General features: G+C 52.0%; 1 protein-coding gene across 2 annotated transcripts in view; it reads left to right on the forward strand.

Moving 5' to 3' along the window:
• The window catches only part of acsf2 (acyl-CoA synthetase family member 2), a 273,790-nt gene that overhangs the window by 56,364 nt on the left and 202,154 nt on the right, over positions 1 to 15,272 (forward strand). For both annotated transcript variants that reach the window (XM_072483256.1, XM_072483258.1), the window contains exon 3: positions 10,699 to 10,827. In XM_072483256.1, the coding sequence (XP_072339357.1) occupies positions 10,699 to 10,827 (129 nt within the window). The remainder of the gene's footprint in view (positions 1 to 10,698; positions 10,828 to 15,272) is intronic.

Raw genomic sequence — 15,272 nt, forward strand, 5'->3', positions numbered from 1 at the left:
TGCTGAAACTGGTGAACGGAGAGGGGTGTTCCAGAGGGATCAGTGCTGTGGGCAGCACGGTAGCATTGTGGATAGCACAATTGCTTCACAGCTCCAGGGTCCCAGGTTCGATTCCAGCTTGGGTCACTCTCTGTGCGGAGTCTGCACATCCTCCCCGTGTCTGCGTGGGTTTCCTCCGGGTGCTCCGGTTTCCTCCCACAGTCCAAAGATGTGCAGGTTAGGTGGATTGGCCATGATAAATTGTCCTTAGTGTCCAAAATTGCCCTTCCTGTCGGATGGAGTACTGGGTTATGGGGATAGGGTGGAGGTGTTGTCCTTGGGTAGGGTGCTCTTTCCAAGAGCCGGTGCAGACTCGATGGGCCGAATGGCCTCCTTCTGCACTGTAAATTCTATGATAACCTATGATAATCTAGGACCACTGCCCGTCGCTGTTTGGACTCTGGAAGTGAAAGTATAATTAAAAATTTACCGACGACAGCAAATTAATGGACATTGATATACAGATAAGGACTGTGCCAAAATAGAAGACATTGATAAGCTTTCACATGCTCAGGGAAATGAATTTTAACAACAGCTACAATTTATATAGCACCAATAGCACAATAAAATGTCTCGCAGTACTTCACAGGAGCATCATAAAATAAAGGGCTGGAAGGTTAGACTGATAGAGTGAAATGACAATGGAGGAAAGTGATGAGGTTTGTGTAAAGCATTCTGACTGGAAATTAAATCCCCATTCCTTCACTGTCGCTGGGTCAAAATCCCAGAACTCCCTCCCTGACAGCAGTGTGGATGTGGATGTCCACCGCGTGGACTGCAGTGGTTTAAGAAGGCAGCTCACCACCACCATCTCTTGGGGCAATTAGGGATGGGCAACAAATGTTTGTCTTGCCAGCAATGTTCATGCAAATATATTTTTAAAAATGTTGGGCTGGATTCTCCGTTCCTGAGGCTAAGTGCCGGTGCGAATGGAGAATCCGCGGGAGTTTCATGACGGGAAAACCGGCACAAACCCCTCACCAATTCCAGTACCGGTGAGCGGCTAGCACCGGCGCCGTCTGAAACGCCCGCAGATCGCATGGTCAATGGCCGGAGAATCGCCAGGTCGCGGGCTGCGCATGCGCAGGGCTGACGGCCTCCACCTGTCGCGCCGGAAAACATGTCGCCGGCCGTACTGGAACCCTAACCCACCAACCCCAACCACACAGCGCACCCCCTGTCCACCCCCCACCGCTTCCCCCAGTCCTAGCAGAAGCCCCCCCCCCCCAAGCCGGCGGCACAGATCCCGGGCAGGTGTGGCGGCATTGGACACGGTCCACAGCCGGCACGGCGGGTTCCTGACCGCTGCGATCACACGTGGCCCGCGTCGCCGAGAACTCGGCCCATCGGAGGCGCAGCATCACGGATGGGCCGGCCGATGAGGCACCAACGGCGTTGCAACTGCACATGTCACGCGTCCTGTGGCCCCAGTTAGAAGGGGCCGAGCATCGTGGACTGGTGTCAAACTGGCGCCTGCCCCGATTCCCGCGTCCGAATCCATTCTCCGCCCGATCGCCGATCCCGATTTCAGTGGTCCCGGTAAGACTGCCTCCCCTCCCAACATCCCAGGTGGCCGAGAATGAGTGTGTGAAGGAGAAGGAGAGCACGTTGACCCCATCGTGTAGCTCAGTGCCAGTGACTCATTGCAAAAGAGGCCCTGACTAAAGCAGCACTCCTGCCGTGGGGAGATGGCAGTCTGGATCCTTTGTAAATGACACAGTGGGACAACAGCTCTTTCTCTCCTCCCTCAATCACCTGCCTGCATTGTGGAACCTTTCAAACCTTCTCACGGTAGCCCAGTTGAGAACCCCCGTTTTCAAACAATCAGGCCACGGAGAATTCAGCCCGTTAGTTTCCTTTCACTTAACGTAACAATTTTACTTATTTTGTGATCGCACAGATACTGACCCAATGAAATAAAGATAACCTTACTTGAGCCAACCCATTTACTGCATTTGAATTTGAAAGTGCAGCATTCCTGTCCTCAAACAGCCTGAAATGAAGCTGCTGGATTAGTGAGAACCCTGGGAAGCGTGCGTCCCTCGTCAGCATGGCTGTGTGTGGGACCTTGGTGGTCGCATTGGTCCTTCATCATAGTCTTTCAAGCTTAAATAATAGACACCAATTAAAACCTGGCTGATTGAGTATAAATGGGTGATAAGAGCCCTAAATCATTGCTCTGCTTGCAACCTCCTTCCAGGATGGGACTGGATTTGATTTATTGTCACGTGTACCGAGGTAAAGTGAAAAGTATGTTCTGCGTACGCTCCAGACAGATTGTTACACACATGAAAAAACATAGGACATACATAAATATGCAATGCAAATACACAGGCACAGGCATCGGGTGAAGCATAGGGAGTGTAGTACTACTCTGTAGAGAAGCTGTGTGAAGGTTGCTCAGATTGCTAATCATGATATTTTCTCAGGCCTGGGCCTACAATGCATGCCTGGCTTAGGCGGGACTGTTGTTAATTTTAACTCTAAACTATTTTGTTCTCCCGATTGCTGCCATAATTTTTCTCTGCAGTTGGTGAAACAAAATTCTGAATCATTTTTTCTTCACGCAGTCTGATTACACATCGCACAAGGCTCGGATTGCTCCCCCACATAACGACAGCTGCTAGGGTTCAATCCTCTCCACTAGCAGCCATGGCAGGAGGCATGTTGCAGGGGGCGATTAGGTACGGTCCCGGTAAGACTGCCTCCCCTCCCAACATCCCAGGTGGCCAAAAATGAGTGTGTGAAGGTGAAGGAGAGCAAGTTGACCCTATCGTGTAGCTCAGTGGCAGTGACTCCTGCCGTGGGGAGATGGCAGTCTGGATCCTTTGTAAATGACACAGTGGGACAACAGCTCTTTCTCTCCTCCCTCAATCACCTGCCTGCATTGTGGAACCTTTGAAACCTTCTCACGGTAGCCCAGTTGAGAACCCCTGTTTTCAAACAATTGGTGATCCTTTACTGTTTCTGTGCTTTACTTAAAGCCAATGGCTGGTTAAAGCATGGAATACAGCTGAAAGATTTCCATGGCTACTAATGGGAAAGGTACAGGTAATAATAATAATCTCTTATTGTCACACGTAGACTTCAATGAAGTTACTGTGAAAAGCCCCTAGTCGCCACATTGCAGCGCCTGTTCGGGGAGGCTGGTATGGGAATTGAACCCTCGCTGCTGGCATTGTTCTGCATTACAAGCCAGCTATTTAGCCCACTGTTCTAAACCAGCCCCTTAGTTAAGAGGTGAATGACGGACTTCCGGGTGCGGTGATGACCAGCTAAGCCGCACGTTTCGGCATCTCCCGTTGGAACGGACTTTTGGGCTCTTGATAAGAGCCCCAACGGCAATTTTAAACGGCCAAAATCACTGTGCAGTGAAATAGAAGGGAATCCCCCCGGACGTTGATGGACAAAGGAGAGGATAGCGGCAGGATTGCAGTGGATCCTTCGGAGCAGCGGCAAGGAAGGAAAGCTCGAAGCAAGATGGCGTCGGAAGGTGGCCGTTCGATATGGGGCCCAGAGCAACAAGAGTTCCTGCAGCGCTGTGTGGAAGAGCTGAAGAAGGAGGTGTTGGCCCCGATGCTACAGGCGATTGAAGGGCTAAAGGAGGCGCAAAGGACCCAGGAGCTGGAGCTTCGGGTCGTGAAGGCAAAGGCTGCTGAAAATGAAGATGAAATTCAGGGCCTGGTGGTGAAGACAGAGATGCACGAGGCGCAGCACAAGAGGTGTGTGGAGAGGTTGGAAGCCCTGGAGAATAATTCGAGGAGGAAGAATCTAAGAGTTTTAGGTCTTTCCGAGGGCGCAGAGGGGGCAGACGTCGGGGCATATGTGAGCACGATGCTTCACTCGCTAATGGGATCGGAGGCCCCGACGGGCCCTTTGGAGGTGGAGGGAGCTTATCGAGTTATGGCGCGAAGACCAAGGGTAGGAGAAATACCTCGAGCCATAGTGGTGAGGTTTCACCGCTATAATGACAGAGAGATGGTCCTAAGATGGGCGAAGAAAACTCGGAGCTGTAGGTGGGAGAACGCGGTGATCCGCGTATACCAGGATTGGAGTGCGGAAGTGGCGAGAAGGAGGGCAAGTTTCAATCGGGCTAAGGCGGTGCTTCACAAAAAGAAGGTGAAATTTGGAATGCTGCAACCGGCGAGACTGTGGGTCACACACCAAGGGAAGCACCACTACTTTGAGACGGCAGAAGAGGCGTGGACATTCATAGTGGACAAGAAGCTGGAATAGTCTGGCGAGAGAAAGAGCTTCTGGGGCAAAGTGGTGGGGTGACTATGTGGGACGAGGAAGGGGGACGACGACGATTTTTCAATTGTGAACTCTTTAATCCTGTAAATTTTCTCTCTTCCCCTCGTTTGGGGGGGGGGGGGAGAGGGGGAGCATGAGGAACTGTGGGTGCCGGTGGGTAAGAAAGCGGGGCTGAGTGGGAAACGCGGGCCTCGTTCCCGCGCTATGGTAATTAGGGCGGGAATAGGTACGCAGGAAGGTGGGGGCCTCGCACAGTGAGGGGCCGAGGGCAAACGGGGAAGCCGAGGTCAGCCAGAGTTCGCTGACTTCTGGGAGCAACATGGGGGGTGTAATTACGCTAGAGGGGGATCTAGCGGAGGGGTGGGGTGGGGGGGGGGAGGGAGCTAACTGGGTTGCTGCTGCCAAGGGGAAGGGGGAGCTGTTATGGGACGGGGTGGTCGAGGCGGGAGGGCACCGTCGGTGGGATATACGGGTACGTGGGAACCGGGTAAGGAGCTGGGGTAAAAAAGGGGATGGCTAGTCGACAGGGGGGGGGGGGGGGGGGTAAAGAGCCCCCCAACCCGGTTGATCACGTGGAACGTGAGAGGGCTCAATGGGCCGATTAAAAGGGCACGGGTACTCGCACACCTAAAGAAATTAAAGGCAGATGTGGTTATGTTGCAGGAGACGCACCTGAAATTGACAGATCAGGTCAGACTACGTAAAGGATGGGTGGGACAGGTGTTTCATTCGGGTTTGGATGCGAAGAATAGGGGGGTGGCTATTTTAGTGGGGAAACGGGTACTGTTTGAGGCAAAGACCATAGCGGCGGACAGTGGGGGTAGATACGTGATGGTGAGTGGCAGACTGCAAGGGGAGGCGGTGGTTCTGGAGAAAGTATATGCCCTGAACTGGGATGATGCAAACTTCATGAGGCGTATGTTGGGGCGTATCCCAGACCTGGAGGAGGGAAAGTTGGTAATGGGGGGAGATTTCAATACAGTGCTTGATCCAGGGCTGGACCGGTCGAGGATCCTTGGAGATTCATCAGACCTAGGAGTAAGGAGTTCTCATTCTTCTCCCATGTTCACAAGGTATATTCACGGATATACTTTTTTGTCCTGGGAAGGGCGTTGATTCCGAAGGTGACAGGGACGGAGTACACGGCCATAGCCATTTCGGATCACGCTCCACACTGGGTAGATCTGGAGGTAGGAGAGGAAAAGGAACAGCACCCACTCTGGAGAATGAATATGGGCCTGCTGGCGGATGAGGGGATATGTCTAAGGGTGAGGGGGTGTATCGAAAGGTACTTGGAGCTTAATGACAATGGAGAGGTTCAGGTGGGAGTGGTCTGGGAGGTATTGAAGGCGGTGGTCAGAGGGGAACTGATATCCATAAGGGCACATAAAGGGAAGCAAGAGAGTAAAGAAAGGGAGCGATTGCTGAGAGAACTTCTGAGGGTGGACAGGCAATATGCAGAGGCACCGGAGGAGGGACTGTACAGGGAAAGACAAAGGTTACATGTGGAATTTGACCTGCTGACCACGGGTAAGGCAGAGGCACAGAGGAGGAGGGCACAGGGAGTGCAGTATGAGTATGGAGAGAAGGCGAGTCGGTTACTGGCCCAACAATTGAGGAAGAGGGGAGCGGCGAGGGAGATAGGTGGGGTGAGGGATGAGGAGGGAGAGATGGAACGGGGAGTGGAAAGAGTGAATGGGGTGTTTAAGATATTCTATGAGAGGTTGTATAAGGCTCAACCCCCGGAAGGGAAGGGGGAATGATGCATTTCCTGGATCAGCTGGAATTCCCGAAGGTGGAGGAACAGGAGAGGGTGGGACTGAGAGCACAGATGGATGTGGAGGAGGTGGTAAAGGGGATTGGGAGCATGCAGGCGGGGAAGGCCCCGGGACCGGATGGGTTCCCGGTGGAATTTTATAGGAAATATATAGACCTACTGGCCCCGCTCTTGACGAGAACCTTTAATGAGGCCAGGGAAAGGGGGAAGTTGCCCCCGACTATGTCGGAGGCGACAATATCGTTACTTTTGAAGAAGGATAAAGACCCGCTGCAGTGTGGGTCCTACAGGCCCATTTCCCTTTTGAATGTAGATGCTGAGCTCCTGGCCAAGGTAATGGCGACAAGGATAGAGGATTGTGTCCCGGGGGTGGTCCATGAGGGTCAAACTGGGTTCGTTAAGGGGAGACAGCTGAACACGAACATACGGAGGCTGCTAGGGGTGATGATGATGCGCCCACCAGTGGGGGAGGCGGAGATAGTGGGGGCGATGGATGCCGAGAAAGCATTTGACAGGGTGGAGTGGGACTACCTGTGGGAATTGTTGAGGAGATTTGGTTTTGGTGAAGGGTTCATTGGATGGGTACAGCTGCTATATAGGGCCCCGTTGGCAAGTGTGGTCACGAACAGGCAGAGGTCTTGACTACTTCCGTCTCTATAGAGGGACGAGGCAGGGGTGTCCCCTGTCTCCGTTACTGTTTGCATTGGTAATTGAGCCCCTGGCCATAGCACTGAGGGGCTCCAGGAAGTGGAGGGGAGTACTCAGGGGAGGAGAAGAACACCGGGTATCATTGTATGCAGATGATTTACTGCTGTATGTTGCGGACCTGGTGGAGGGGATGCCTGAGATAATGCAGACGCTCGGGGAGTTTGGGGAATTCTCGGGGTACAAATTGAACATGGGGAAGAGTGAGTTATTTGTGGTACATCCGGGGGAGCAGAGCAGGGGAATAGAGGATTTACCGCTGAGGAGGGTAATAAGGGATTTCCGGTACTTGGGGATCCAGATAGCCAGGAGTTGGGGAACCTTACATAGGCTTAATTTAACACGATTGGTGGAACAGATGGAGGAGGATTTTAAGAGATGGGACATGGTGCCCCTGTCACTGGTGGGGAGGGTGCAGGCGGTCAAAATGGTAGTCCTCCCGAGATTCCTTTTTGTGTTTCAGTGCCTCCCGGTGATGGTCACGAAAGGCTTTTTTCAAGAAGATCGAGAAAAGTGTCATGAGTTTTGTGTGGGCTGGGAAGACCCCGAGAGTGAGGAGGGGGTTCTTGCAGCGTAGCAGGGAGAGGGGGGGGGGGGGGGACTGGCACTACCGAGCTTAAGTGAGTACTATTGGGCCGCCAATATCTCAATGGTGTGTAAGTGGATGGGAGAAGGGGAGGGAGCGGCGTGGAAGAGATTGGAGATGGCGTCCTGCAAAGGAACCAGCCTACAAGCAATGGTGACGGCACCGCTGCCGTTCTCCCCGAAGAAATACACCACAAGTCCAGTGGTGGTGGCAACACTGAAAATTTGGGGGCAGTGGAGACGGCATAGGGGAAGGACGGGAGCCTCGGTGCGGTCCCCGATAAGAAATAATCATAGGTTTGTCCCGGGGAGAATAGATGGGGGATTTGGAGCATGGCAGAGAGCTGGGAATGTGCAACTGAGGGATCTGTTCCTGGACGGGACGTTTGCGAGTCTGGGAGCGCTGACGGAAAAATATGGGTTGCCCCAAGGGAATGAATTTCGATACATGCAACTGAGGGCTTTTGCGAGGCAACAGGTGAGGGAATTCCCGCAGCTCCCGACGCAGGAGATTCAGGATAGAGTGATCTCAGGGACATGGGTGGGGGATGGTAGGGTGTCAGATATATACAGGGAAATGAGAGATGAGGGGGAGAACATGGTGGATGAGCTGAAGGGAAAATGGGAAGAAGAGCTGGGGGAAGAGATTGAAGAGGGGCTGTGGGCAGATGCCCTACGTAGGGTAAACTCTTCGTCCTCATGCGCCAGGCTTAGCCTGATACAATTTAAGGTTTTGCACAGGGCACATATGACCGGAGCAAGGCTCAGTAAATTTTTCGGGGTAAAGGATAGGTGTGGGAGATGCTCGAGAAGCCCAGCAAACCACACCCACATGTTTTGGGCATGCCCGGCACTGCAGGGGTTCTGGGTGGGGGTGGCGAAGGTGCTTTCAAAGGTGGGGGGGGTCCGGGTCGAGCCAGGCTGGGGGCTGGCTATATTTGGGGTTGCAGAAGAGCTGGGAGTGCAGGAGGCGAGAGAGGCTGATGTTTTGGCCTTTGCATCACTAGTAGCCCAGCGAAGGATATTGCTTATGTGGAAGGAAGCCAAGCCTCCGGGCGTGGAGACCTGGATAAATGACATGGCAGGGTTTATAAAGCTGGAACGGATAAAGTTTGCACTAAGGGGTTCGGCTCAGGGGTTCACCAGGCGGTGGCAACCGTTCATTAACTACCTCGCAGAACGATAAAGGAAATGGGAAGGTAACAGCAGCAACCCAGGGGGGGGGGGGGGGGGGGGGGAGGGCCCAGGTGGGTCCTCAGGGTGTTTTTGTAAAGATATTGGTACTTGGTTATGTATATTGAATTGGTGATTTTATTATTTGGCAGAGCTATTATTTTTGTTTTGGCAGTTGCCATTTAGTTTATATATTATTTATTTATTTGTTAAAATACGGTCACGGTTATTTATATTGTTTTGCTGTTGTAAAAAGGGGAAAAGCCTTTGTACTGTTTTGTTTGGCCGAAAAAGTTGAATAAAATATATATTTTTTAAAAAGATGTGAATGACAATAACAACTTGCAATTATATAGTGCCTTTAACCTTAATTTAATATATTGGAAACAGCTACGTTTTAGAATTAAACTTTTTGTTTCGTATTCCTATTTGATTGAAATTAGAGATATTTACTTTGGTTTACAGACTTCTGCTTTGGTTAAATTCAGTAAATGGATTGCTGGAGTAATTTATTGGGTTAGTATCTGTGCAATGATAGAATAAGTACAGTTTTTGGAACCAGGATTCTGCAAACTGACCTTAAGGGCCCGGTCTAACCAAATGGGAATAGAGTTCCATATCAAGCGTGTGTAGCCGTGTGTTTCCCGGAGCTCGCAGCGCCGAGAAACATCCCGCTATCGAATGCCCATCTGGTTAGATACGGGGCTTCAGTGGGAACGCGTGCCCAAGGTCACACTCAGCTCCGTTTTCTCCGCAGAGGAGCTCCTCTCACCGGTGTGCCACCATGCCCAGAGGGCATGCACCAGGGGGCCTCCAATCCCCAGAGAGATCCCCACGAGTGCATTCTATCTGGCCCCCATTTGTGGCGATCAGCACTGTACGGCGTTCGCCCAAGGCCTCTCAGGCAATGGGGATAGATCCTAATGCCTCTGTCACCTCAGGGAACTGCATAATCGAGTGAGACTAGCTGACTTGTGCTAATATGCAGATTTGCCAAAGAGTCATCCAGCCCACAATGGGCAGGCTTCACATTGCGACATTTCGCGAGATTGCGTTAGATGTCTTTAGGTCCAGCAAGCCAGGTAGATCACTGGAGCGGGCTCTCCGGCAGTTACTGGCCATGGTGCCCTGTGGCGCGGGGCTTTTTGCGAGGCTGGTAGATCGCGCCCTCAATCTTTGTGAGAGACCAGTCCACAGAAACACCAAATGCAACATTCTCAGAGGAACACAATGTTTTCTGAGAATATGGTGGTGCACCACTTTCTTTTTTTGAACCACTCCAATCCATGTGACTGGCACACCTAGAGCGCTAACAGGGAGGGAAGGGGGCTCCAAGATTTTAATCCAGAGGCAGTGTAGGGGCGACAAAATAGTTCAACGTCAAGATGGTGTCTGACTTAGAGGGGAGTTTCCAAAGGAAATGGCAGCATCTGCTGCCTTTATTCTTCTAGGTGATGGAGCTAATGGACTTGGAAGGTACTGTCAATGCAACCCTGGTGTGTTGCTGCAGCGCATCTTGTACAAACTAACATCCTGCGATGTAAGCAGGACCTGTATGTAAGCATGACCACGGTTTGTGGGGCACGAATGGTCTGAATGCAGAGAATGTCCTCTGGATTGATGGCAAGAAAGAATTTTTCTCTGCAGTGGGTGAAACAAAATTCTGAAGCCAATCTTTCTTCACGTGGCCCGATCACATATCGCACATGGTTTCTACACACAGCATTGGTGGTGGAGGAAACAAATGTTTAAAGTGATGGATCAGGTGCCAATCAAGTGAGCTACTTTGGCCTGGGTGGTGTTGAGCTTCTTGAGTGTTGTTGGAGCTGCACTCATCCAGTTAAGTGGAGAGTTTCCATCAGTTCCTGACTTGTGCCATGTACATGGTGGTCAGCCTTTGGGGAGCCAGGCGATGAGTTACTCGCCGCAGGATTCCCAGCCTTTGACTTGCTCTTACAGCCACAGTATTTATGTGGCTGGTCTAGTTCAGTTTCCAACCAATGATAAGCCCTGGCATGTTGATAGTCGGGTTCAATAGACCGGCAAGGGTAATTAGTTGCATTTAGCTACAACCAAGCTCTAAATCTGTATGGACTGACCTAATCACTGCTCCAGTTTTTTCCTGGTCCCTCTGAGTTCTGATTGTGTAAATTTGTCTTTCACAGGTTGACCAAATGGCTGCAGGACTGCTCGCCATCGGATTGGAGAAAGGAGATCGACTGGGCATGTGGGCACCAAACGTCTACCAGTGGGTGTTGATACAGCTTGCAACAGCACAAGCGGGCATCATAATGGTAAGTAGTGAAAGGTTCAACAATGTTGGATGGGCCAGGCAATGCCCATGATGCCAGCTGTTGAAGGTAAATGGGATTTTTTTCCACCACTGCCCCCATTTCTTGAAGTGCCGCTTTCATTCATAAGTTCATACGATATAGGAGCAGAATTAGGCCATTTGGCCTATCGAGTCTGCTCTGCTATTCGATCATGGCTGATCTCGTCCTGACTGTTCTCCACAGTCCTGACTGTTCTCCACAACCCATTACCAATTTAAAATCTGTCTAACTCCTCCTTAAATTCACTCACTGTCCCAGCATCCACCGCACTCTGGGGTAGCGAATTCCACAGACTCAAAACCCTTTGAGAGAAGTAGTTTCCCCTCAATTCTGTTTCAAATTCGCTACCTCTTATCCCAAGACTACGATCTCTCATTCTAAAATGCCCCACAAGAGGAAGCACCCACTCCACGTCTACTTTATCCATACTTTTTAGCATCTTGTATACCTCAATTTGTTCTCCCCTCATTCTTCTAACTGCTAGAGAGCATAGGCCTAAACTGTGCAATCTCTAATCATACGACAAACCCCTCATCTCTGGAATCCGCCTACTGATTAAGGGCAGCACGGTGGCACAGTGCTTAGCACCAGCGCCAGGGAGCCGGGTTCAATTATGGTCTCGGGTGACTGTATGGAGTTTGCACTTTCTCCCCGTGTGTGCGTGGGTTTCCTCCGGGTGCTCCGGCTTCCTCCCACAGTCCAAAGATGCGCGGGTTAGGTGCATTGGCCATGATAAATTGCCCTTAGTGTCCAAAAGGTTAGGTGGGGTTACTGGATTATGGGGATAGGGTTGGAATTGGGCATAGATAGGGTGCTCTTTGAGATGGTCGCTGCAGACTCGATGGATCGAATGGCCTCCTTCTGGACTGTAGGGATTCTATGATTCTATGAACCTCAGCACTGCCTTCAATAAATCGCTGGCTTTGAAAGCAGACCAAGGCCAAGCCAGCAGCACGGTTCAATTCCCGTACCAGCCTCCCCGAACAGGTGCCGGAATGTGGCGACTAGGGGCTTTTCACAGTAACTTCATTTGAAGCCTACTTGTGACAATAAGCGATCTTCATTTCATTTCATTTCATTTCATCATTCCTCAAAGATGGGGACCAATTCCTGGGGTTAATGACCAGAAAGCGAAGGAATTTCAGAGCAACATGGACACTTTTGACTGCCTGAAATGACCAGCAACATTTCCTGATGAAATATTTACAATTACAGAGATCTGGAAAGAATTGCAGCAGTTATCCTGGTTTATAATTAATGAACTGCTTATTTCTGGGCTTGGAATGATTTGTTTTATTGAGCAACAAAACATTGATTGATGTATTCATTGGCTGTGAGCATTGCCGGCTGGTCCAGCATTTGTTACCCATCCCTATTGGCCCTTGAACTGATTGGCTTGCAAGGCCATTAAAAGGTTAATCAGATTGCTGTGGGCCTGGATTCCCATGTAGGCCAGACATGGTAAGGATGGCAGATTTCATTCTCAAAATGACATTAGATGAAATTTTAACAGCAATGCTTTCAAGCTTATCATTGCAGTCAATTTTTATTGGATTCAAATTTCACCATCTGCCATGGTGGGATTTCAAACCCGGGACCTCAGATTATTGCCCTGAGTTTCTGAATTATCAGTCCAATGACAATACCACTAAATGTCACCTCCCACAAAGTGAAGGGCAAGAGAGAGAGTACAGACTATAGTCATTGTGCTGAGACAGGGAGTAAAGAAAGCAGAAGCTGTGTGGTATTGCGTCGTCTCTCAGGCCTGGCCCTGGTCAATATATTGGATTGGCACAGTCATGGTCTCCAACTGCACCTGGCATAGTCATGGCCTCAAGCTGCACTGGGCATTGTCATTATCCCTAGTTGCACTGGGCGTAGTCACTATCTCCAGCTGCACTGGGCGTAGTCACTATCTCCAGCTGCACTGGGTGTAGTCACTATCTCCAGCTGCACTGGGTGTAGTCACTATCTTCAGCTGCACTGGGTGTAGTCACTATCTCCAGCTGCACTGGGTGTAGTCACTGTCTCCAGCTGCACTGGGCGTAGTCACTGTCTCCAGCTGCACTGGGTGTAGTCACTGTCTCCAGCTGCACTGGGCGTAGTCACTTTCTCCAGCTGCACTGGGCGTAGTCACTATCTCCAGCTGCACTGGGTGTAGTCACTATCTCCAGCTGCACTGGGCGTAGTCACTGCCTCCAGCCCCACTGGACGTAGTCACTATCTCCAGCTGCACTGGACGTAGTCACTGTCTCCAGCTGCACTGGGTGTAGTCACTATCTCCAGCTGCACTGGGCGTAGTTACTGTCTCCAGCTGCACTGGGCGTAGTCACTGCCTCCAGCTGCACTGGGTGTAGTCACTGTCTCCAGCTGCACTGGGCTTAGTCACTGTCTCCAGCTGCACCGGGTGTAGTCACTGTCTCCAGCCGCATCGGGCGTAGTCACTGTCTCCAGCTGCACTGGGCGTAGTCACTGTCTCCAGCCCCACTGAGTGTAGTCAATGTCTCCAGCCCCATCGGGCGTAGTCACTGTCTGCAGCTGCACTGGGTGTAGTCACTGTCTCCAACTGCACCGGGCGTAGTAACTCCTCCAGCTGCACTGGGTGTAGTCACTGCCTCCAGCCCCACTGAGTGTAGTCACTGTCTCCAGCCCCATCGGGCATAATCACTGTCTGCAGCTGCACTGGGCGTAGTCACTGTCTCCAGCTGCACCGGGCGTAGTCACTGTCTCCAGACGCACTGGGCGTAGTCACTGTCTCCAGCTGCACCGGGCGTAGTCACTGTCTCCAGCTGCACTGGGCATAGTCACTGTCTGCAGCTGCACTGGGCGTAGTCACTGTCTCCAGCTGCATCGGGCGTAGTCACTGTCTCCAGCTGCACTGGGCGTAGTCACTATCTCCAGCTGCACTGGGTGTAGTCACTATCTCCAGCTGCACTGGGTGTAGTCACTATCTTCAGCTGCACTGGGTGTAGTCACTATCTCCAGCTGCACTGGGTGTAGTCACTGTCTCCAGCTGCACTGGGTGTAGTCACTGTCTCCAGCTGCACTGGGCGTAGTCACTGTCTCCAGCTGCACTGGGTGTAGTCACTGTCTCCAGCTGCACTGGGCGTAGTCACTTTCTCCAGCTGCACTGGGCGTAGTCACTATCTCCAGCTGCACTGGGTGTAGTCACTATCTCCAGCTGCACTGGGCGTAGTCACTGCCTCCAGCCCCACTGGACGTAGTCACTATCTCCAGCTGCACTGGACGTAGTCACTGTCTCCAGCTGCACTGGGTGTAGTCACTATCTCCAGCTGCACTGGGTGTAGTTACTGTCTCCAGCTGCACTGGGCGTAGTCACTGCCTCCAGCTGCACTGGGTGTAGTCACTGTCTCCAGCTGCACTGGGCTTAGTCACTGTCTCCAGCTGCACCGGGTGTAGTCACTGTCTCCAGCCGCATCGGGCGTAGTCACTGTCTCCAGCTGCACTGGGCGTAGTCACTGTCTCAAGCCCCACTGAGTGTAGTCACTGTCTCCAGCCCCATCGGGCGTAGTCACTGTCTGCAGCTGCACTGGGTGTAGTCACTGTCTCCAACTGCACCGGGCATAGTAACTCCTCCAGCTGCACTGGGTGTAGTCACTGCCTCCAGCCCCACTGAGTGTAGTCACTGTCTCCAGTCCCATCGGGCGTAATCACTGTCTGCAGCTGCACTGGGCGTAGTCACTGTCTCCAGCTGCACCGGGCGTAGTCACTGTCTCCAGACGCACTGGGCGTAGTCACTGTCTCCAGCTGCACCGGGCGTAGTCACTGTCTCCAGCTGCACTGGGCATAGTCACTGTCTGCAGCTGCACTGGGCGTAGTCACTGTCTCCAGCTGCATCGGGCGTAGTCACTGTCTCCAGCTGCACTGGACGTAGTCACTGTCTCCAGCTGCACTGGGCGTAGTTACTGTCTCCAGCTGCACTGGGTGTAGTCACTGTCTCCAGCTGCACTGGGCATAGTTACTGTCTCCAGCTGCACTGGGTGTAGTCACTGTCTCCAGCTGCACCGGGTGTAGACACTGTCTCCAGCCACATCGGGCGTAGTCACTGTCTCCAGCTGCACTGGGGGTAGTCACTGTCTCCAGCTGCACTGGGCGTAGTCACTGTCTTAAGCTGCACTGGGCGTAGTCACTGTCTCCAGCTGCACTGGGCGTAGTCACTGTCTCCAGCTGCACTGGGCGTAGTCACTGTCTTAAGCTGCACTGGGCGTAGTCACTGTCTCCAGCTGCACTGGGCATAGTCACTGTCTCCAGCTGCACTGGGCGTAGTCACTGTCTTAAGCTGCACTGGGTGTAGTCACTGCCTCCAGCTGCACTGGGTGTAGTCACTGTCTCCAGCTGCACTGGGCATAGTCACTGTCTCCAGCTGCACTGGGCGTAGTCACTGT

The sequence above is a fragment of the Scyliorhinus torazame genome, chromosome 18 (assembly GCF_047496885.1).
Source record: "Scyliorhinus torazame isolate Kashiwa2021f chromosome 18, sScyTor2.1, whole genome shotgun sequence".
Lineage (NCBI taxonomy): Eukaryota > Metazoa > Chordata > Chondrichthyes > Carcharhiniformes > Scyliorhinidae > Scyliorhinus > Scyliorhinus torazame.